At 38.5% G+C, this 23,899-nt stretch overlaps 1 protein-coding gene across 3 annotated transcripts in view; it reads right to left on the bottom strand.

Moving 5' to 3' along the window:
• The window catches only part of pde1cb (phosphodiesterase 1C, calmodulin-dependent b), a 119,308-nt gene that overhangs the window by 81,894 nt on the left and 13,515 nt on the right, over nt 1-23,899 (bottom strand). For 2 of the 3 annotated variants that reach the window (XM_085389040.1, XM_085389041.1), the window contains exons 2-3: nt 3,377-3,424; nt 2,590-2,755 (exon numbers count right to left, since the gene is read on the bottom strand). In XM_085389040.1, coding sequence (XP_085245166.1) covers nt 2,590-2,755; nt 3,377-3,424 — 214 coding nt within the window. Of the gene's footprint in view, nt 1-2,589; nt 2,756-3,376; nt 3,425-19,618; nt 19,956-23,899 lie in introns of those variants that run through there. The other variant, XM_085389042.1, reaches the window with a different exon arrangement.

The following is a 23,899-nucleotide window of genomic DNA, read 5'->3' as shown; positions in this document are numbered from 1 at the left end:
TAGCCACCCTTGTAATCGTTTTCACTACCCTCTATTTATCTTTTTTTTCTGCTGTTTTTGAAAATGCCTTCATTTGGTGAAACATAGACTTGACATGAATTTTTAGTGCATTCCTATCAGTCACTACCTATCCATAAGGACTGTCAAAAAAAGGGGTTCAGAAAAAAAAGCACAGTTATAAATCTAGCACTAAATCTCAAAGGACCATTAGTGTAATAAGATTGGAATATAATGGAAATTAGTTTCTAATAAAAAGGCAATTCTAGCTAATGAATAACAACCTCTTCCCAAAATCTTTCACTCTTCCTCCTATGGGACGATAACAAACTAATCCTAATGGCTTTTTTGTATCATACCTCTTCAAAGATTTGGCTTTCAAAGCAGTAATTTTGAAAAGAAAAAAAAGTCAATCAATTAAAGAAACGATTGATTCAGATAGAGAGTAAGTGCTGATCAAAATGATGGTTCAGAAACTCTTGCACACTAATATCGTGTTTGTGTTGCATATATCAAGTTCCAGCAATTAGGAAAATGAATGCAATGGCAATCTATCATCTTCTGACATGGCAAATTCTGCAGGATCCAAAAAAAAAAAAAAGACAAAACAATTTGATTCTGCATAAAAATCACAGGTTTCCCCCTCTGCATGAATGCAAACTGCTATCTATTCAATTGGTAGCCAGTGCTTTAACAGAATATGGTTTCCATAATGAACAGAAGAAACAGCGTGGCACCAGCCGAGCAGATGAGTCACCGTGTGTTTATATACTAATGGCTCCATATTGTGTTTTAGTCCTCCCAGTTTGTGTGTGTGTGTGTTTGTGTGTAAACTGCAATCCTAAACCAGTTGCAACAGCAGCCACGTAAGCACCAGGCGACCTTTCAGATTGAAAAAGAAAATCAGGTAATCAAGTAACTGCGGGATTGACTAGAAAACAATTAAATTATATTCAACTAAGTCCAGTTTATGACAGTCAATATGTTTTAAGGCTCTCCAATCCTTCCTGCTAAACATCATGTGATCTTGCTCTATTCTCCAATAAATCTAATTATCATCACCCGGAGGATATCGGCCAGAACCGGCCTCGGAGGTGACACTGTAGTTACATCATTCCATGGATTACTGCTAGTTCCAGTGTCATTTAATCACCCTGTGCCATAATCTGGCTAGTTGTCATTAAGATGTATATCCCTGTGACTCCCTGCAGTTTTGGCCTGTATTAACCACAGCTGACATGGCCGAAGACGTCCCCTGACTTTCAGTAGGATCAGGACAAAGGTAATCATTGAACAGTATAAATCATTGTAAGCATAACATTGCCCTTTTCCACAGCTAACATTCACCACCTGCTATCACTATTTCACCAGCCAACACATTTTAGTAAAAAACAAAACAAAAAAAAGACTGGAGTAATTCCTAGCATATTTTATTTGTTTTAAACTGTTAGCGCTATTGAAAAGAATCATTCCCTTGCCAGTTCTTGAAAAACATAGGCAAACTGTTCATCTTCAGCCAAGGATGAACAGCCTCATGCTTGGCAATTGTTCCCGCACTCTGATTGAGGCTAAAGCTATGGCTAAATGACAAATGAACTGTTTCCTCTATGGAAGGTAGGAGTGCTTTCAGCTGCCCCAGTGTTTTCTTTTTTAATCTGAGCTATAGGTTTTAACTAAAGGACTAGCCTATGTCCAGTCAAGTGGAAAATCACTTTCTCCTTGTCACCACCCTACTCTGGAAAAGGGATCTGTGTTCCAGGGGAGACTGGCAGAGAACAACGACACTGTAATTTGAGATAACATAGAGAAGAGCTGGAGAGGAAGCATTTGTTACTGCAGACTGGAAACGAAGGAAAACCCGAAAACAACACTTGGATGGGATTTGAGAAGTCACAAACTGAGCACCCGATAAATTGTAAAATTGTGATCTCTGTGAGGACTTGCTAAACCAAAATATTGGGAAAACTAGTGAAAATCATCTGGCCATAACTCCCTGTCTATTTTCTGTACTATTAAAATCTTGTTATCAAGTACTAAAGTGCACTTTTAGTATCCTCTGACAAATGCTTACTTGTTGCCAACTGAGACATATTGCCGTCTCCAGGGCCATCAAGGTTAATTGGAATCAGGTGTTAAAAGACAAGCAATATTCTAAAAGTGACAACAAATTATGTTAATGGTAGTTTGAAGTCCTTGTTATCAAGGTGGAATCAATCACGCCCAAGTCCCTCGAGGTCAGCAGCCTTAAATAGCAATTAACAGAGTAAATGTGAGTGTGCATGCGTATGTGTGTGCATCAGCTAAATGTCAGACAGGAGATTATCTTCTTCATTAACAAAAAAAACCAAACCTGAAGAGGTTCAACTTTAAATATCGCCTGCTCAAGTTCATTCTGATCCAAAAACAGAAAACAAATACAAAATACAGAGCAATGCCTGATGGTGCACGCTGCCACATTGTAAGATAATAAGATGAACATGGCTGCTGATGTCCCACTGTAGCACCACGCAGGATGCATTTCATGATAATTAACATATAATGAGCATTACTTGTTCTGGCATCATTACTGGGATATTTCTGACAGCAGCAAACCTGATGGCAGTTTTCTCTGTGGCATCTGGTTCATCTGCTGGAGGAAGATCATCGGCCAGAATCTCTTCAGGACTCCGTGGGTCATTCAGGGGGGGCTTCTGCTCTTTGCCTTTGATCCCCATCCCTGCAGTGATGGCATTCCACAAAGCACTCTGGGACTTTGAGCCTAAATAAAACAAAAGCCTGCTGGTGTCACAGTCATTTCATACAGTGAATAAACCGTTAATTTGTTTCAAGGTGTTGTTTCACAAAAGATATTGAAGCATTGGCTGCAGGAGTACGTTTCACTGAAAGGGAGTGACAGATTTCAGCGCCTCTGTAATACTGCCCTCATGTGGATGATTGTCATTAGTGCCAGTGCGCTCACTTAAGAGGAGAGGAGGCAACTTTTTTGCTCAGTTATAGGTTTTTCAGTTAATTAACCACTCCTACATCCATACATTTGCATGAGGAAATCCATTACTGCAAATATATTCTAACATATTATTACATATCTTCAGTTTAAGTCTCTATTATTTACAAAACACGTTTTAACCCTTTAACTTTCTGGTCAGGCCAAACTGTCTCTAAATTATCTCTGCAGAAAAGACTTCCTATAAAAATCTATTGTCATAACAATAACAAAGAAATATGAAGTATGGTTGCAAATATTTCAAAACAGACTTTCAGCACTTTCTTATATTCATTTTATTGAGTTGGTCAGAACTCTTTAAATATCTCAAAAACTTGGATGGATGGAAATGTGATGAGTTGAATAACAATGAAGTATAACAATGGTGATACTTACGTGCAAAACTGGCCTGAGGTCTTGCTGAGCTGTCTTCTTCATTTGCCACTAGAAGGAAAAACAATTAAATAAATAATTCAACAAATGTTAAAATTGTGCATCAAGAATGATAACTTGAAACCTCTTTAGCCAAATCCTTTGATTAAGAGGTTTAGTACATACAGTATCTGTAGTACATTATTTTTTACATTGTATTTGTGGTGAATAGGTGTTTGACTTAATGCTTTCATGTATTTGCTGATGCTATCTCTGTACTTTTGCTCAGCTGGAATTTTAACAGTCCCTTAAACATATTTGCACAGTATGGTAGTGAAGAACACACTCATTAGCTACATCCTTAGCTATACATGTTCCACTGCCAGTTAAGGCAGATTTCTGATCAGCAAACCACGTGGCAGCAACTTTTAATCATGTAGGCAAGTTCAAGATGACCTGCTGGAGATCAAAGTGAGTATCAAAAGTGAGAAGAAAGCGAATTTAAGTGACTTTGAATGTGACATGGTTGCTGGTGATCAGATACTGCTGATCTACTGGGATCTTCCCACACCTCCATCTGCAGGGTTTATAGTGCTTGGTCTGAAAAGAGAAAACATCCAGGGTGTAGCAGTACTCTGGGTGGAAATGCCTTGCTTATGATAGAGGTCAAAGGAGAATGACAAGACTGCTCCAAGCTGGTAAGAAGGCAATAATAACTCAAATAACCACTTACCAAGGTATGCAGAAAAGCTCTTAGAACACATAATACGCCAAATCTTGAAGCAGATGAGCTACAGAACCAGAAGATCACACAGAGTGCCACTCTTGTCAGGCAAGTACAGAAAACTGAGTTTCACATGAGCTCGGTAAAACTTGGGAAGATTGACAAAACATCCCCTGGTTTAATAACACTCTATATCAACAGTTACACACTATATAGAATAACTTTATAGAATTATATTTGTATATATTATATACAAATATAATATATACAAATATAAACATATATACAATATACAAATACAAATATAAAATATTTTATTTTATATTTGGCAGCTATCAGCAAATAGTTATCAGCTATTCTGAAACAAAAAAAAAAAAAGACACTTTTTATCCATAACAAAAACTCCATAACAGCAAATGAACTGTAACACAGAAAATACAAATGCTATTTATGGTCTCATCACAACAATGATAAGAAAAATAAACTGGGCCAATATGGCATGTTTGTTAATACAGGGATGTTAATGTGATCTCTGGTCTCCCACTCAGACACACACGTCTCCGAGTGTCCAGCATTCAGACGGTTACCTGAGAACTCGTGAGAGAAAATCTGCTCACACAGATATGTAGAGCCAAATACTGTAAATAATGTCCCTGAAATGTTCTGAAGACAGTTAACCTTGTCAGGTAGTGATGTCCAGCAGTTGAAAATGCAAGCTCCATGAACACGCACAGCTGTGAATTCCAGCTCGTTCGTAGTTCTGCAAACTTCAAGTCGAGGTTTTCACTTCAATCAGCTGCATTTCGATGTCCTCTGTGTCCAGCCAGTTAATGCAAGACAAATCCAGCTGCTCATGAAAGCTTTCTGGTTTGATCAGAAAAGAAAACATTGGTCCATACACCTGAAAATCCAGAAAACACATTGTGAATTCTGTCTCGAGTCTTTGGATGTATCCATGTATTTACGTGGTGCTGATGCTGCGCTGAGCGGAGAGCTCCTGAAGCTTTTGAAGTGGAAATTTCAACATTGCTTGAAAAAACTGCCAGCTAGCAACGTCCCTCTCACCGGTAAGTTATTTTTAGCCAATTACAAGTTGAATCTGATAGTTGGGGTTGTTAGCTAAGATACCGTCATTAAGAAGCGGCACAACTAATGTGTTAACTAATGTGTCTATGCGAGCTAATTTGTGATGTGCACCGCTTATTTTTTAATGCACCTTCTCAGATTAATTCACTGCGTGTCGTGCCCGGGGCTGGACTGGGACAAAAAAATCGGCCCGGGCATTTTGACTAGAGACCGGCCCACCAGGTATTATAGGAAAAGCCATAAAGCCTTTGAATGAAAACATACGCTGTTGCGACAGTGATGTACACTGTCTTGTTGGTATATGTATGATTTCTATTTTACATGAGATAAAAACTTTGGTTGTAAGATTCAGATAATCATTTATTAAAAGCGAGACATTTTAAATGAGAATAAGAAAGAAAGGTATTTCCTTGTGCCCCCCTTTCCCTGTTAATGCCCTACATGACCCCCTGGCAACACTTTGCTAGACCCACCCCTGCACAGTTACCAGCTGTCAGCTACATAAAAAAAAGGATCCTGGTGTTGTTTGTCTCTCAGAAACAGTTCATAACTTCCCTTCAACTCATTCATATCACCTAAAAGGTAAACCTGTTTCTCCATCACCTGTTCAGCTCTGATGATTCAGTAAGGACATCTCCTGGTTTCATCTTCATGTTTCCCTCTCACCACATATCCAAACCGATATCATGACCAGCAGCTTTACAGCTGTGGCTCCAGCAAACATCAGCTGATACTAGAAATCAATATTAAATAAATTCTAACAACAGCTGATCAAGCTTAAACGCGCTGCTGTTGTTTAGCGCGACATCCGCTGGTTTCCTCTTTCCGGTGGACGATAAATAAACAAGAGGGAAAAGCCGATCAGCTGATCATCGATCAGTTTCATGATTGAAGTAGCAACAGGAAAGGGAGGAGAGAGAATGAGAGAAGAAGAGGCAGCTGTGCAGCGTAACGACAGAATAACTCCAGCTTTGTGTCTTTTTCATTGTAGCTAAAGTCCGGGACAAACTGTTCCTTTTCACCTCAATACGAAACACGTAATATTTTCTCTGAATACGGGACGATTCTGTCTTTTTACGGGACGGTTGGAAACTCTACTAACTAACCTTATGAATAAAATAAAGTTCACTATCAGTAACATCATAGCACCCAGCTGTATAGTAACTCCGTCATGCTAGCTAGTTATTGCTATTACTAGTTATTGCAACTGACAACAAAAATAAACTGCACCTAAACTTGGTTTATATCTGACCCAGATAGACTGCAGTTCATAACTTCTTACCTGAAGTTCAGTTCACCTGACAATCGCCTCTGGTCTCTCTTCCTCCTGCCTCCCCTTTCCTTCATCCACCTTTATTTTATACATCGGCCAGCATCTGGCCAATCCACCACCTCTTATTGTTTATACCGCTACAAAAAACAACAACAAAGAAGCAAAAAAACAAAACAAAAAAAACAAAAAAAACATCAGCCCATAAAAACTAAAAATCACCATTGTGCCATCAGTTAACCCTTTGTGTGCCAGCTGTGGCACGCGTGCCCAGGGTTGCCGACCCCTGCTTTAAACACTACAGCCTGAATTCACATAATGCATATGCACCCAACAAAGGAGCAACTGTGTGATGTTATAAAGTTGGACTGAGGAATGTTTCCTGCACCATTTTCTGTACCATAAACATTAATAAACGCAGTTCTAAAGGCAAAAAGGCGTCCAACCCAGTATCTACAATGTGTACCTAATGAGGTGGCCAGTGAGTGTAAGTTGACAGGCAGCCAGGAGCTATGTTAAATTCATTCATGTCATCATATAAACATGGCAGCAAGCTGCTGACCAAGCCTCATAAGGGGTCATGTGATGTATTCATTAACTCAGGAGGACATGGAAGAATTAACAGCCAGGATCTTCTTGCTCTGAGGTAACAGTGGTAACCACCTCACCAGCAAGCTGGCCCACAACTACAACTTTTTAAAGTAATTTCCAAATGATCAACACAGTATAAATGAAATGAAACAACAAAAAGTTAATTATTTTGTATTTGGCAGAAATTTACAGGTTGCTTAATTTTGTTATCAGCAGGACTAACGCTGTAAGAGAAGGGCTCTGGGGTGCCAGTGTTAACCAACTAAACAGCCTCTCAAATTCAGGCAGTGTGAATGTTGCAGCTCAACCCCGCTCAGGTCCACCAACTCTGGCTGTTCTCCAGCACAGTTATTCTGCAACGCTGCAGTTCTGTGAGTTCGTTAAGTGCATCAATGTGAATTTAACTCATTAGGTAAAGCTTTTCACTAAGAGAACTGCTCATTTGGAAAGCTGAGAAATATTTACAGTAGCAGCCATCATGCTTTATGAACCACTGTAGGTCCATTAGTGAGTTCTCGGGCATTCTGCTTCATTTTTTGTCTTTTGTCAGAACAATTCTGCTTTTGCAGGCCCAATTTTAAATTGGTTTCTTTAAGAACCATGGATAAAACATTATAAAATAAAACAGTTATAAATTTATAAAACATTGCTTACATCCCATTCCAGCAGATCTTCAAGGGTCTTTCAAAAGAGCTTGCGAACACTTAAAACTAGATTTCTGTTCATATAATGAGTAATTACAAATGGAGAAACTCCATATGCTTTATTAATCACATACTAACATTTAAAACCAGATACAAGATAATCAAAGTGGAACATGATATTTATTAATATCTTAAAAACACTTCTCACCGTAGACATGTAGCAGACTCCATACTAAAACTGCAGGGAGCTGAACTTCACAACCTGGTGGCCTGAAAGGTGTTGCTACAAGGCGCTTTTAACTAATCATGACAGATAAATTAAAAAAAAAAAAAAACATATTATTCAAGGTGCCTTATCAGAAGGTTGTATTCATTTTTTTATATGAACGTAAATATAACAAAAAAATTACTGTGATTCTATCTTTCATCTCTATTAATGAATTTGAATCTATTTATTGCCTCCTGTTGGTTTGACTTACAGCAATAAAAACAGTGGTTTGTCCCACTAATAGAAGAGTACCCCTATAACTAGAAGATCTGTTGCCCAATTACATGGCTAATGGAGCACATATATGCAGACTTAAGGGACTGCAGTGTCCTGGGTTTTAACAAGAAATAATTTTATGCCTTTGAGATGTGGTCTCTAAGTCCAATTTTAAACGTTCCCAATGTAATTAGCTGTACTGCAAAAGTTCCACAGTAAAAGAAGGAAGTTAGAGGTTACGTTATTGCATTACTGTGGAGGTGGCATAGAGGGTCATCATATAACATTGACACAACTCATTACAAAGCCATTAATAGTCTGAGTGTATTGGAGTTTACTTCTTCACAACAGTTAGTCCAGCTACAATTCAAAAACTACATTTGTACACAATGGCTAAAATTTCCTATCAGAAGAACTGCACAGATGTTTGATGGTATCTTAGTTGCTGACAAATTGCATCCTTTCCAATATTATGAAGCACCGAAAGTCATTGACCCACTATCTGACCTACATAAGGAAAAAAAACAAAAAAAAACACCAGGGACATGTTCAAGACTCGGCTACAGAACCTGTTAACGTCCACACTCCAGAATCCTGAGGAAGGATGTTGCATTATTAGAGCATTTGTCAACAATATGAGAATGAAAGTGACCTTTCACCTGCTAATAACATGAGATGAAAGAGTATCTTACAAGTTCACCAATGCAACTAGTACACCACAAACTCACAGTTGCCTTAAAATTAAGGCTAATTCACGTAATTTAAGTTTCATTAGTTCGTTACCCTGAAAAAGCAGCAGGAAAAATCCTTTATATTCTGCTACAATAATTACTATCATCTACACTGTTTTAACAACCTTCAATTAGTGTTTCAGTGACTGCATTTCTAATTTTGTCATCACCAGCTGACTACAGAGTTTCATTTGTGTTTGTTAAAGTACTCAGATCTTGAGATATTTCTTATACTCTTCTCTCTTCATCATTCAGTCTGCAGTTGAACAACTGTGTCTTGAAATAAACTTGTTGTTGTGTCTAATTGTGCTTTGGGACCTAGTGTATTATTTTGCTTACAAAAACGTCATGCTCTGTTAATCAACATGGGCAACTGAAGGATAAACGATTTAGAAATGGCCTTGTGGGATATAACGCTGCATTTGGACTTCTGTGGGCCTCCATGAAATTCGACTTCTAGTAGATAATAAAGCAGGTGAATAAAACTCATCATCAGCTTCCTGTGACAAATATAAACAGCATTGTTTGATTTTGGCCTTTGGTGTTAATCAGATTATCCGCCCTTGTAAATAAGGAACTCTAAGGATATGAACAAGGTTAGATGCAAAAGTCAGTGTTCCACGTTTCAGCACTGTAGCCACGAGTGGATCATAGACTCATGAGACTAAAGAACACAGTGAAACAAATCCCCTCTAATCTTTTTGCTTTTTACCCTATATTAATTGTTTGTTTTACTCTATATGAAGTGTTTTTCATCTTTTCAAATTTCCATCTTTTCATTTTTTTCCTTCCTGCAAAAGATAAAATATATTTTAATGCCTCATTTTGAATTTAGGGGTAGTTACAGGAATTTATTCCACCAAATGTGTTCTTGCGGATGGACAAGCCAAGACAGCCATTTATGTAAAACCCCATTTGATCATGAGACTTTTAGACCATTAGTGGGTAGTTAGAGGAGAAAAATCGCAGATGTGTGCTTGGATTTTAGCTGGCAAAATGTTGCTTATTTTTCCAAGTAAGCAAAATGTGTTTTGTTTCCAGTTTATTTAATTTAAGGTAGGTGAGAAATTCAATCACAAATGATGGATTTTATTTAAATTAGTCATTTAATTAAACCCATATAAGCATCTTTCAGACATGCACTCTGATCCAGCATCTGAACATGCTAGCTTCATATCTAAATGCACACCATGATCACTTTAAGGCAAAATACACAATGATCTAGTAACATTTATGCATCAGAAACATTGTGTACAAGTAGTCAATTTAGATACTGTACAAGTCTGAACAGTTAGACGAGAACAGTTGGGCACGCACAAGATTACAACTGTGCATATGTCTCTCCCACATCTTTGTTAGTGAGCTGAACAACGCACAAACATGATTTCTTTGGATGATGCCCTGAACAGTAAAAGCAGAGCAGAAAACTGTTGCCTACTCTCATGCTTTTGGCATGAGACACCCACTTTCACTCTCCTCCTCACTCTGCTAAAGCTAGTCTCACAAACAACCCTACTCTCGTGCTTTTGGCATGAGACACCCACTTTCACTCTCCTCTTCACTCTGCTAAAGCTTGTCTCAAACAATCACTTTATAAACAACATAAAGTGCATGCATACAGTGCCTGATTTCTATTTTATTTTTGCATATTTGTCACACTTAAATGTTTCAGATCATCAAACAAATTTTAATATTAGAATAAGATAACCTGTAAATACACAATTCAGTGTTGAAATTGAGAACCACTATCTACAAAAGGAGCAAACTTGGAACAGTGGTGAACCTTCCCAGGAGTGACCGGCCTACTAAAATTACTCCCAGAGTGCATCAACGACTCATTCAGGAGGTCACACAAGTACCCAGAACAACATCTAAAGAACTGCAGGCCTCACTTGCCTCAGTTAAGGTCAGTGTTCATGATTCAACAATAAGAGAGAGACTGGGGGAAAATGTCACTGCTGACCAAAAAGAACGCAAAGGCTTATCTCACATTTACCAAAAAATATCTGGATTATCTGGTGGAAAACACAGCATTTCATAAAAAGAACAGTCAAACATGGTGACAGTAATGTGATCGTCTGGAGCTGCTTTGCTGCTTCAAGGTCTTGCTGTACATGATGGAACCATGAATTCTGCTCTCAACAAGGAAATCCTGAAGGAGGATGTCCAGCCATCAATTTGTCCTCTGAAGCTCAAGCACATTTATGCACCATGAAACACCAATGGCCAATGAAGTGGCCTCAAAAAACCTGGACTTAAATCTTACTCAGATGCTTTGGTATGACCTTGAACACAAACTTCATGATCAAAAACCCTTCAATGTGGCTGAATTAACAACTCTGTAAAAGAAGAGTGGGACAAAATTCATGTGAAAGACTCATTGCCAGTTATGATAAATGAGTGACTGCAGCTGTTGTGCAAAGAGTGGCACAATCAGTTATGTAGTTTAAACCATTCCTATGTAAATCTTTGAGATTTTGCACAGGAACATCCCAGCAATTACTGAAATACTCCTGCTTATCTGGCATCAACAAATATGTCACATTCACAGTCACTAAAATGACCCTTCTGATGTCCATTTGTCTATGCTGAAACACACACAGTTTTAACAGCAGACATTTTAGACCTTTAACATCAGTGAACACAGACTCCATATCTAGTTTTTTTCCATCCCCTTTGTTGTTTAATATAACACTTTAATGTTTTTTATAAAAAATACAACTTTAGGCAGCAATATTTACTGTGGTAATGGCAGGACCTGTGGCAGCTGGTCAGATTAATATGAGTCGCCATTAATGAAAATATTCCCAGTTTAAATTTTTAACAGTAGCTGAAATTAATTGTAGCTATAATTTGACATTTTAAGTGTTTGCAGAAAATTTCTGAGAAAATTCTGACATTATTATAGGACATATATGGAGCATCAATTTCCAAAGTGAGTGTAAAATAAGTGTAAGAAAAAGAACAAAATACCACAGCACTAATTTTCCATTTGCTTACAGAGCACAAGTCTGTTAGGTGGTGAATAGGTCACTACATTTCATCTAACCAGTGAGGTAAATGGGACTGACACTGTCAGTGTTAGTTTTTCCACTTGACCTTCACTCTCCTTCACTACATCCTGCTGTTTTCCAAAAAAGTAGGTCAAAAGTCTGCATTGGAGCTGTGTCACATCGCACTGTCCACACTGGTACTGGTCTAATGTTTTATTCGATATGAAAATGTCATACTGGGATATCATTGCTATAGCAATGCCATGTATTTACATTCCCTAGTGTGTAAAACAATGAAACGAGCTCGGGCATGTCCGAGAGCAAGTGTCTAAAAGAGATAAAAAGGGAGCTACTTAAACAGCCTCCAATAATGTGAAATTCTTTGCTAAAAATGCAAGAAAGCTGTTTCCGCTGAAGGTGGATAAAACTATATTTCAATGCATACCCATTGAGTACAACCAGGTTGTGAAGGAGGAGACACTAACTGCTGTTGATTTGAAATGTAAACAAATGACTCAACACAGTGCTCACAAGTTGCACTACATATGACAAGAGGAGCAAACAGTGGATGGAAATTACTGTTCTGGTTATATGGTGGAAAAGCAGTGCCATGATAGGATGCCACCTGTGCAGCAGGTCAAGTCATGAGTTTTCCTCACTGCTAAATATTCCACAATCAGAGGTCACGAACTTTCAACAGAGTCAATCTCTACACACTTCCAAACTTTATGCTGTTTTCAGTTTAGCTCTAGAGCAGTGAGTAAAGAGCTTCATGGAAAGGGTTTCCATGGCCTTGGAGCTGCATCCAAGCCTTACATCACCAAGCACAATCCATAGCATTGCTGTGGATCGTTGCGGTGGTGTGAAGCACACCACCAACGGACTTTAGCGCAGTGGACACGTATGACCGCATGGTGCCAAGTTTAAAGTCTGGAGAATCAGGGGTTATGGTATGAGGTTATTTTTCAGGAGTTCCAGCAAAAACGCTAAATCCTTCAGCACACCAAGATATTTTAGACAATTTCATTCTTCTACCTGGGAACTGTGGGAACAGTTTGGGCCCCTTCCTGTTCCGATATGACAGGTCCATAAAGACATGGGTGAGTGAGTTTGGTGTAGAAGAACTTGACTGGCCTGCACAGAGTCCTGACCACATGATAGAACACCTTTGGCATGAATTAGAGGGGAGACTGCAAGTCAGGCATTCTCATCCAACATCAGTGTCTGACCTCACAAATGTGCTTCTGGGAAAATGGTCAAAAATTGACATAAACACACTCCTAAACCTTGTGGAAAGCTTTCCCAGAAGACCTGGAGCTGGGATGACATAACATTAAACTATATGGACTAAGAATGGGTTATCAGTCAAGTTCATATGCATGCGATCGTTTATCTGGTATTACTAAAACTACATCACTACTATCATGTTATACCGCTGCCACCTTTTTTTCTATGGATTCACACTTTGAATTAGAAAGTCTGTCAACTGTCATCAGTGAGGAGGGGTTCATTGGAAAAGATGGATGGAAAATTACAGACATTATATATATCCCACCTGTATCCCCTTCTTATCTGTATATAAGCTCAATAATGTTTGTTGATCCACTGGAGTGAAAAGTGAAGCTGAACATGTCAAATCATTTTGTGAGCACTCAAATTATTATTATGCCTTTTAAATTTCACAATGAACAAACTTTACAAAAACAAGCTTTAATCATAATGCACTCACTGTGATTTGATTTGGATAAATTCTGATAAACAACACTATAACTCAATCAAATCTTACTTTCGGATTTATGGTCTGTTATACTATCCTCCTGGAAATCTCCTCGCTCACTGCTGTATAAAGCACTAATAAAGGAAAGGCTTTAGCAGCATAAAAAAACCCCCAAAAACATTCATTATACAGACTGACTTATTAAGAAGTCACACAGAAATTAAAGAAGATCCACACATTTCGTATAAATAAAGTTCAGTTTTCAAAGGTCGCCTGGCTTATGAAAACAGTCTATACCAGAGAAAGAGAGTCAGTCATCAAGGTGGTGCGAATACTGGCTGGGAAAATGTAGGATCCAGCTGCAGAAAACGATTCACAATTTTTCAATGTCATCAGAAAAAAGAACATAGCAAAATGGCATTACGGTCTCACCATGGAAACAGAAATAAGCATCTGCATCAGCCGTTATCATCCAGTTGTAGTGTTATACTAGAAAATAGGTGGTTTTTATGATATGAAGTCCAACATCCATCAGAGTCGATCACTCTGGAAGGCAGAGTGAAGAGCTAGTCATCACGGAGCAAGTTAACAGCTGAGCACATTTTCAAATATTCTATCCTGGAAGGCATTTAGGAGAGGGGGGGGGCAGTTCAAGGTACTAAAATAGTCAGACAAAACCACACAAATGCAAAATCAAAAAGTGTTTTAGATAAAGGGTCTTTGAAGATATGCCAGGGTTTCCTTCAGTCTAATAAAGGTTGGCTTTAAGCTGTCCAGGCCTAGCACTGGGAATTTTTGTTTCTTTAAAGACAAAAGATAATATATTTTATTACCATCACTATTATAGTTACTTAAAAAAAGAGAAAAATTATAGGATTTAAAATGAATGGATATTCCCTATGTTGATTAAGTGAGGTAGACTAATTCATACAAAATGTATAATATACATTACATGCATTATACTTTTAAACATGACTCAGTGTTTACATACTGATGTACATTATTTGCACTTCAGGCTGGAATAAAATAAATAAATGAACTCTCCCGTGTCTCTCTCCCTCCGTCTCTGTCTTTTCTTCTCCTATATGCAAAGCTGCACATAAGCAGCTCAGCCTGAATGCTTCACAATTAGCAAATATCTAGACAAAGAGGAGCCAAGGCTGGAAAATGAGGACTGCAGCTTTTTGTGTGTCAAACTTTGTGTTGGCTGATTTCTATCTGTTACGTAATTTTGACATGTATCAGTTCGCAAAAGCAATTAAATAGAACACCCACACACTGTCTCACTTAATGCTAGAATATTTATTACAATGATTCAGTCTATCCAAACTTCATTAGGTATATGGGCGGCATGTCAGGTTCTCTCACAGGAAATGCTTCAATCATCCCAACATTCAATCAGAATACCATAAAAAAGATTATGACTAATGAACACCTTGTACAATCCATCCATCCATCCTGTCATCCATCTTCTTCCACTTATCCAACTGAAGGTCACAGTTGGGGGGGGAAAAAGCTATGTTGATGGATATTGAATTGGAAACAGTTGCAGCTATAATAATAAAATGATTAAGTGAAAGTTTCAAAGATTTTATGTTTTTTATTAGTTACTGATATTGTTCACTGATTAATCCTACATGTCCTTTTGCTATTTTATCTTTCAGTCCTAAATGTAATGTCATTATTTTCTTATTACTGAGCCAATATCTCCATGCTGTCACTGAGAGCAATGCCAGGCTGCAGCACAGGAAAACTAAGTCATTTGATGGTAATATGTATGAGTGTGCCAATCAGATTTAATTGCTCATTACCTGAAGGTGCAGGAACACTGTTCTAGGTCATTAAGGCCCATCCTAACCCCTGAAAATATTATAATTTTAAACATAACGATTGTTTATAACATTTAGATGAAAGTGAGTAAATGCATGAATCCATGGACATCACCAAATACAGTGTTTCATCTTTTAAGTTACTCCGCCAGGCTTTTACAACAGCCAGTGAAAGCATGGGCTGCTGCTGAGGTGATTGATTTGACTATTGAAGAATATCCCATTTGTTTTCATTGAGAAACTCCTTGTTTGATTCTGCCTAAGACTTTGGGTCATTATGCATTTGTATTGTGAAGCTCAGTCCGCTCATTTTTACAGCATTTGGCCAGATGAGAGCAGATAATATAGCCCTGTGCCCTTCACAAATATCCTGTCTATTCAAGTCTATTGTAGCTTTGTTATTCTTGGGTGTAATCAGTGATGTGCACCTTGTTGTGTTTCCATCCCTAGGCATTTCTTGACTGTAAACTTAAACAATGGCATGCCTGACACTCAAAGAGTGTCCTTGACTTGGTCAGATGTGAAGTTGTTTTTCAAAACTATGGAAATAATTCTGTCATCATGCACATTAGATGAGTTCCATGGTCTTTAAGGGTTTTGGTGTTGCTGATCTAGCTAGCGTTTTCCTTCTTCTCCTCCTTCTTTTGCTGTCTCTTTGATAGATTTATTTAATTCTTTCAGCCTAACGACGGCCTCTCCCACTGGCGCTGACATCTCTTCAGGCCCCATATTTAAAATTACAGTGAAAATTTGTCAATATTTTATCTGAAGTTGACTGAAAGTCTGCTTCACGTATCATAAAATAACAAGGGAACAGACCTCACCATGAAATTGCTGTTCAGTTAACTGTCCAATTATTTCTGTGCCTCTGAAAATGGGGAACTATGTAAAAAAAAAAGTGTCTATATGAACATTTAAAGTCAAATTCTTGTAAAAACCTCTTGAATTAAAGCTGAAAGTTTGCACTTCAATCACATCTTGACTATTTGATTTAAAATACAGTTTGTTGGTGTACAGAGGTAAAACCAAAAAAAAGTGTCTTTTTCCAGTTTAACTGTAGATAGATATGTGATTCAAGTTGATTCATGATGTTAAAGTTAAACTAATTATGTGTTTGTTTTAGATAGATGTGTATTGAACTTAACAGTCTTTATTGTGTTATTTGAATTTGATTATAAAAAACATAGGTTTTTATATAGTGATTATCCTGCAGCAAGAAATGCACAAGAATGGATGTTTCTGAATAGTTATAAAAAATGTTTGGGGAATAATTGGAAAAAAATAGGAACTAGGAATGAAGAATCACGTGTCATGGATCTACGGTCTTTATAACAGCTATTAATATGAAATGGACAAAGGAGCTTGTCAGCATTTGCTACTTTTGTTTTCAGTAGAAGTTTGCTTTGTTCAAAATTGGCACCCAGACTATTTGACAAAGACACTATTTCAGACACAAACTGAATGGTACAATTAGAAGAGAAAAAGGAAGAGAAAAGATGGTTTAATAAAATGGAAACAGAAGGAAAAAAACAAAACAAAAAAACCCCAAAATGTGTGCATAAAAACAAGAGTCCTGGTGCTTTGTACTCTGACAAATGAGCTGCAAAGTTAAAACTGGCTTTGGCCACATGAAACTCATAACATCAACAGAAATATAACAAATCTAATAAGGCTAAAACTTGACAAAACACCTCAGTGGGAATCTGAGCAGAGGCTGTCAGCTACAGTTGAGGTTCAGAGTTTAATAAAGGAGAAAACAAAAGAGTCCAGCCAGGCAATGAGGACCAGCGCTTAGGAGTCACGCTTCAGAGGAGGTGATTGGTAAAATGCTGCTGCGCGGACTGAAACCTTGACCCAGTGAGCAATTGATTGTGACATTTGTAGGTTACCATGACAACTGCCATGGTTGTGAGTAGTTGGCCATGATATTAGGGCATGTGACTGAGGCAGGTTTTCACAGGTAAGAAGATGCAGCAATGTAAGCGGAAAATCCAAAGATCTGTGGGATCATAAAATCTTTTCAGGTACGTTTGAGCACTATTAAAAAATCATCAAGAAATCATTCACTGCTTCTCTGTTCCTATCTTTGTATTCTGTGACAGTCTAAAGATTGAAACGTTCAATCTTATACTCAGCTAAATGACACCGTCCAGGCATGGAATCTGTGCTAGAAACAAAGAATAGATAGATATGTAATAGTACTAAGGCACTAAGATCTCCATGTTCCCAGTTCAACCCAAGTTAGATTTTATTTTAACATCTCAATGTTTTTAAACTTGCACACACTGGTCTGGTTGTTACTGACGCAAACAGTAAGGAGAAGGTAAATTAAGATGTGTTAAGATTTGCATAAAAAACACTCCAAACTGGACAGAAATGTCCAGAATAGGCAATGTACCCGCTGTGCATTGTATTCATAATGCAAGCACTTCCTGTTATGCACGTCATGTTAAATGTGATTCCTTCGTAGCAAAAAAACTTAATTAATGTATATACAAATTTGAAAGCTCAAAAAGGAAGAGATTTTAAAGTCTTCATTAAGGTAATGAGGAAAATTACCTAGTGCGGTTAGAAGACTGAACTATTTAACTAGCAGGAGGCAACAAAAAAAGTTGTAACAAAGACTTGCCCTTAATAATAATAATAATAATGGATTGGATTTATATAGCGCTTTTCAAGGCACCCAAAGCGCTTTACAATACCACTATTCATTCACTCTCACATTCACACACTGGTGGAGGCAAGCTACAGTTGTAGCCACAGATGCCCTGGGGTAGACTGACAGAAGCGAGGCTGCCATATCGCGCCATCGGCCCCTCTGGCCAACACCAGTAGGCAAGTAGGGTAAAGTGTCTTGCCCAGGGACACAACGACCAGGACAGAGAGCCCAGGGATCGAACCGGCGACCTTCCGGTTACAGATGCGATTCCCAACCCCCTGAGCCACGGTCGCCCTTATAAAGCTTCTGTGCCAAACATGATAACAAACAGTATTATATTTACACATAGCGCCACCACGTGATCACCGGTTAGTCCAGCATTCATTCCTACTACTGACACGTGAAGTAGCTGCGAAATGCACCACTATGTCCACCATTTAATCATTTTATTCCTCAGTAGTTGATGGCCAGGTTACAGGGATACATCTTAAAAAGCAAGTGGATAACACAACCAAGAATGAACCACAGGCAGCAAAGTTGCAGGCTGTACAAAAATAATAATAATAACAACAATAATAACTAAGCTTGGGCATGTATTAAGGTTGGCTTACAATTCTCAGTGGATTTGTCTCCACAGGCGACCACACTCCAAGTAATCATCTACTCGACTGTTAACGGAAAATTCCATAATGCAGGTTTAATTAAAATGAATATTGAATTCATAAGTATACACTTAGTGCAAACAGTGACAGCTCCGATAGGGGTGCCACAAAAAGTGTTGCGTGTTTTCAGCTTTACATAAAAAGTAAGTATGACAAATGAGAGAGATAGATAGATCTAGATCTATCTATCTAGATCTATCTATCTAGATCTATCTATATCTATATCTATATCTATAGATATATATATAGAGTTCTACGCAGAGTTTCTAATTCACTTTGTTTACCAAACTGCAAGAGAGAGCATGACCAAGATTTTGTTTCTCATCACAACACGTTCCCACATGACAAAAGGTCAACACTGCTGTGTATGAAACAAACTTATTCTCATTAACTCCCCCCCATGTTATCTGAGGACACAAGTCTTCTAAGGGAACACACCACAGAACATCTTCAGGACACTATTTTTCACATTGCTTCAACACTCAATACTGCTGGAGTTTTCACAAGTCCTGGGAAAACTAAAAAAGGCAAGTGGCACATAAGTTCATTAACACTCTGGTTGTCAAGACAATAGAATGAATTCCTGGTGACGTCAGCTGCACACAGCTTTAGTCTGAAGTCCCCTTGTTTCCATGGTGTACAGAGGCAAGCAGCAACTTCAGCAGAATGGACTAATGTGTCGAATTGTGCAGAGAAGCTGAAATGTGATGATGTGTTTAACGATGTCTCTGTGCTGGTGCCGAACGCCTCACTGCACTGCCTCGAACTCTCTTACACACCCATATAATCTGTTCCACTCACACACGCACACTTTCGGGCTCCCCTGCAAACACACTTAACCTTTGCTCGTGCTCTGCTTGTTGCTTACATGCTTACCTATGGTGATGTTAAAGCCATCAATGCTGAAGGTGGCACTCCGACCCTTCCTGAATCGATGCTTTTTAGAGTTGGCTTCCATCGCGCTGTCACCCTTCCTCCTTTTAATCTCGTTTTAATGCCTCTTGTCACTTGCAGTGCGTTGTTTTAGTTTTGTTTCAGTCCTCTGACTCCATTTAGTGCCGAGCGCTCGGGGAGAACTGGCAAAGACTCACCACTTCTCGTTACACACGCCGAGCAGGAGAATTTTCTCCACCCCCTGTCTTTGTTGTACATGTCTTTCTCTCGGTCTGTCCGTTTCTCACCCCTCAACAAGCTCATTTCAAGGAGCTTATGGCTCTTGGTTTGCTTTTCTTCTCTCTCTCGATTTCCCTCCTCCCCTCCCTCCCCACTCTCTCTCCTTGTCTCTCTTCCCCTAGAGGTACAGTAGGTGTCTGTGGTGGGTGGTGGTGGTTGGACAGGACCTCTCTAGAGGTGTTTAAATGAATGTGACTCCTCCTACTGTCAACAATTTTTAGCAAAAGCTGTGGAAGCTCGGATTTGGCCTATTAAAGTCTCTTCTAGTTGTGATCACACACCCTCAAACACACAAAAACTTTGGTGCACGAGTCAGGTAGGGAGTGATTATATGTTTTTAGTCAAAGCGAGATCTCAACGCTTGACTTTGCTCTTTATTTTTTAGCAGTTCCATGCTTCTCCACAGAAAGCCGAAGGCCATTACAAGTAAACGCGCACGTTTTTTCTTTTGACAGAAAAAAAACACAGTCTCATCATTATCCCTTTAATGGCAGCGTTTGTAAGAGCAGACAAATTGCTTCAAATGTATTTATTTTTCCCCTTTAAATCCCAGTAGATTAATTGACACCGAAGCAAGGACGCTGCTTTGTTTGTTATCCAGGAAAAATCCTCCCTTTGTGATTCTTTGAACAGCATTTCATTTTACCAGTGCAGTGTGTGTGTGCTTATACACACACACACACACACACACACACACACACACCTGATTAATAAAGGATAAAAAGCTCCCCATATTAGCACAGTCTGACATTTAGTTATGGAATTTTTCAGTGTTTCTTCCCCCCCCTGATTAGTGCCTGTGAGAAGTCTTTATGAACACTTCTGGCTTGATCTCACACCCTCTCTCAGATTCATTAGTTGTGCCTATAAAAGCATTTACACAGATAAGAAAACATGTCTTTCAACCCTAATTTTGTTCTTAATTTAGGTAAATAGATATTATCTGTAAACATTCTGCTTACGGTGTTCATTGTTATTAAGGATTGTTGCAATAAAACAGTCCAAATCTCTTTTTTTCTTTGCACTTTTTCGAGAAAGCTAATATTGATCTAACTTTGTTCATTGTGTTTGTTCCTTTCCCCTTTGTTGTTCCACTTTCATAATAACAGACACAGTCATTGTCATATAATCCAAGCAATGTTAGGCAGGGGATTTGGAAGCATTAGCACGCCACTGCTTTAATAATAATAATAATAATAACAAAAAAATTAATAAGCAACCTGGGCATTGGAAATTATTTTTTATGCAACAAATACATAGACTGTTCGTTTTTTTTCCATTCTAAATTATATGCAGTATAATTGCTGGTCTGATAACAATTAGGGGGAATTTTGTTTGTTTGTGTTTAATTGCATAACGTGCTATATTCATAATGGCATAGACCGTGGCTAACTGTAACAGCATAGATGTGCTTGGACAACAAAAATATGTTGTTTAAAGTCAGAGAAACACCATGGTTTCAGTTACCTACAATGACAACAGCCCTTTCCTAAGAGCTAAGTCAAATGCACTTCTCAGCTTATTGCCAAATGTATTAATTGGTTGTATTTCCGTTGTATTTTTATTTATTTTTTTAAATGTAATCTGACAATAATTACTAGTTTGCAATGAATGATGCATGATGCCCGTGTGCCAAAACACCAAAATGCTAACACCTACTTAAAAAAATCTGCACACCAATCATACATGCAAGACTGAAAATGAGTGTGTAAAATCAACAGGTGACAAATCACTCTTTGTTATACAAGAATTTTGTAAAATAAGGACACACGGTGTAATACTGTCAACAATAATTAATGCATACTTTCTAAATGATGTAGCAGTTAGAGGTGCACGTATTTCATGATAGCGTCTATATTTGTGTGTCTTGTGCCACTAGAGCTGTATAGGAAGCACATGTATCACGGAGAGGGGTAAAGACAGATGGTCAGCAGTTTTTTTTGCAGCAGCAGGCAGTTTTTTCTGACTTAACTGTAATGTAACAGCACACAAACTGTAGCCATATATTTTTGGGGGTTTTTAGGGTTAGCCATGGTTGGGAAGCTTTTATTAAACATCAACATATTGAGTTTTTGTCACGTCAAGTAACATCCTTCAGTTCACCTGTTTCTCCTCAACTCCACGTGCGTGGGAGGGGGCACACATCGTGAAACACAAGCGCACATACAGAGACAGAGAGAGAGCAGAAGAGAGGAGAAAAACTAGTGCAGTGCATTGCAATGGCAATACAACAAAGCCAATGAGTGTATTACAATACGCAAATGATAGTGAGCATCTATGTTTTTTAATTTACATAGTGAAAAATAGGATTATTGTTTTATAATAGGAACGGTATCTTCTAATACCCAAAGGATCTGTATCGGTACAGTCAAACAGCTATCGATCACAATCAGAACATCCATCCAATTACAAGAAAGACAGTTTGAGTCACTCAGCTCGGTTTCAGAGGACATATTACACGGCTGTAGGATAATTACACTCCATCTCATTTTGTTGGTGAGCTACAGTAAGAGCTCTTTACGCGTTCCTTCTGCTGTCACCTTGCTCTCCCGAGCCTCCAATTCATTCCACATGTAGCAATTTGTGAAGATCCTAATTTTGTAACACTCTCACTGTGGGTTCCTGGGCAGCTTTCATGTTAATGAGGGCATGTGTGGGAATATTGTAGCTTTGCTACTCTTTCCTTTTGTCAGTGGACTAAATAATTGTTTTTGAAAGGTTCAGAGCGGTTACAATATACTTTCAAGCCTTATTCAGTGTGTTTGAATACACTGTTTAGTGCAATAAAATGTAATTAACAAAATTATATTTCTGCCAATGCAATGACACTGCTCCTTAAATAACATGCCTAACAGAATATGTGAAGTCAGTGTAAAGGTGTTAAATGCCAGGATTCTCTTTGAGAGCGTGTTGCATGAGAGCAGGTGTTTTTATATCATGGTCAAAGTGTGCTGCATTATATTCAGATCTTGCTGTTTAATGCATTCAGGGGTTACAGAAGTTAGAGAGGAAGTTATGTAACACACTTAACTGAAGAAGTGGGCCTCTGCTTTTATTTTCCTGATATTTTAGGAGGCTACGTGCTGTTCCACACCTGTGCATCACCCTATAAAAGTTGCTATGCAGCCTTTTATATAAGCTTCGATTAAAGCCTTAGTACAAATGCAAGCATGGTGGAAGCTTTACGTAGTTTGTTTGTAAGATGCCGGACAACTTTCTCATACATACAACTTGACCCTAACTTGTGAGTGCCATTCAGATTTAGCTGATAATCTTTACACAACAGATCTCATTATAATCATTTTTGTCTTCATCTCGCCCTATCTGCCACACAAATTCTCTGCATGTCCTCCTTCACGATATCCAGGAATGTTGTTTGCGGTCTTCCTGCCTGGCAGCTCCATCTTCAGCATCCCTTGTCCAATGTATCCATCATCCCTCCTCTGCACATGTCAAACTGTTTAACCTCCAAAACACTCAACCTGAACTGTCCCACTGATGTACTCATTTCTGATCTTGTCCCGCCTGGTCACTCTCAATAAAACTGTGCCACCACCAACTCAGCCTCCTGTCTTTTTGTCAGAGCCACTGTCTCCATACCATACATCAGAGCAAGTCTTACAGCCGTCTTGTAAACCTTTCCTTTCACTCTTGCTTTGTGACTCTTCTGTCACAAATCTCCCCTGACACTCATTTCCACGCACTCCACCTATCTGCACTCTATTTTTCACCTCTTTTATACACTGTTCACTGGTTTGGATGGTTGACACAGGTATTTAAACTCATCCACCTTCATTATCTTGACTCCTTGCAGCTTCACTGTTACACCTCTCTTCCTCTCATTCAAAAACAAAATCAAAGTGATAGCATAGGAGGAGCCAAATCAACACTTTGCTTTACTGACAAAAGAATGCACTTCTGAGCTTAGAAACACCAGTGTTTTCTTCTGTAGCCTATGTGTCCACCGAAAAAGATGCTGGTAGA

The sequence above is a fragment of the Rhamphochromis longiceps genome, linkage group LG18 (assembly GCF_057381845.1).
Source record: "Rhamphochromis longiceps isolate RC_006_pf linkage group LG18, R_longiceps_female_GT1.1, whole genome shotgun sequence".
Classification (NCBI taxonomy): Eukaryota; Metazoa; Chordata; class Actinopteri; order Cichliformes; family Cichlidae; genus Rhamphochromis; species Rhamphochromis longiceps.
Note: the sequence above shows the minus strand (reverse complement) of the source record. Positions and strands in the feature narration are given on the sequence as shown.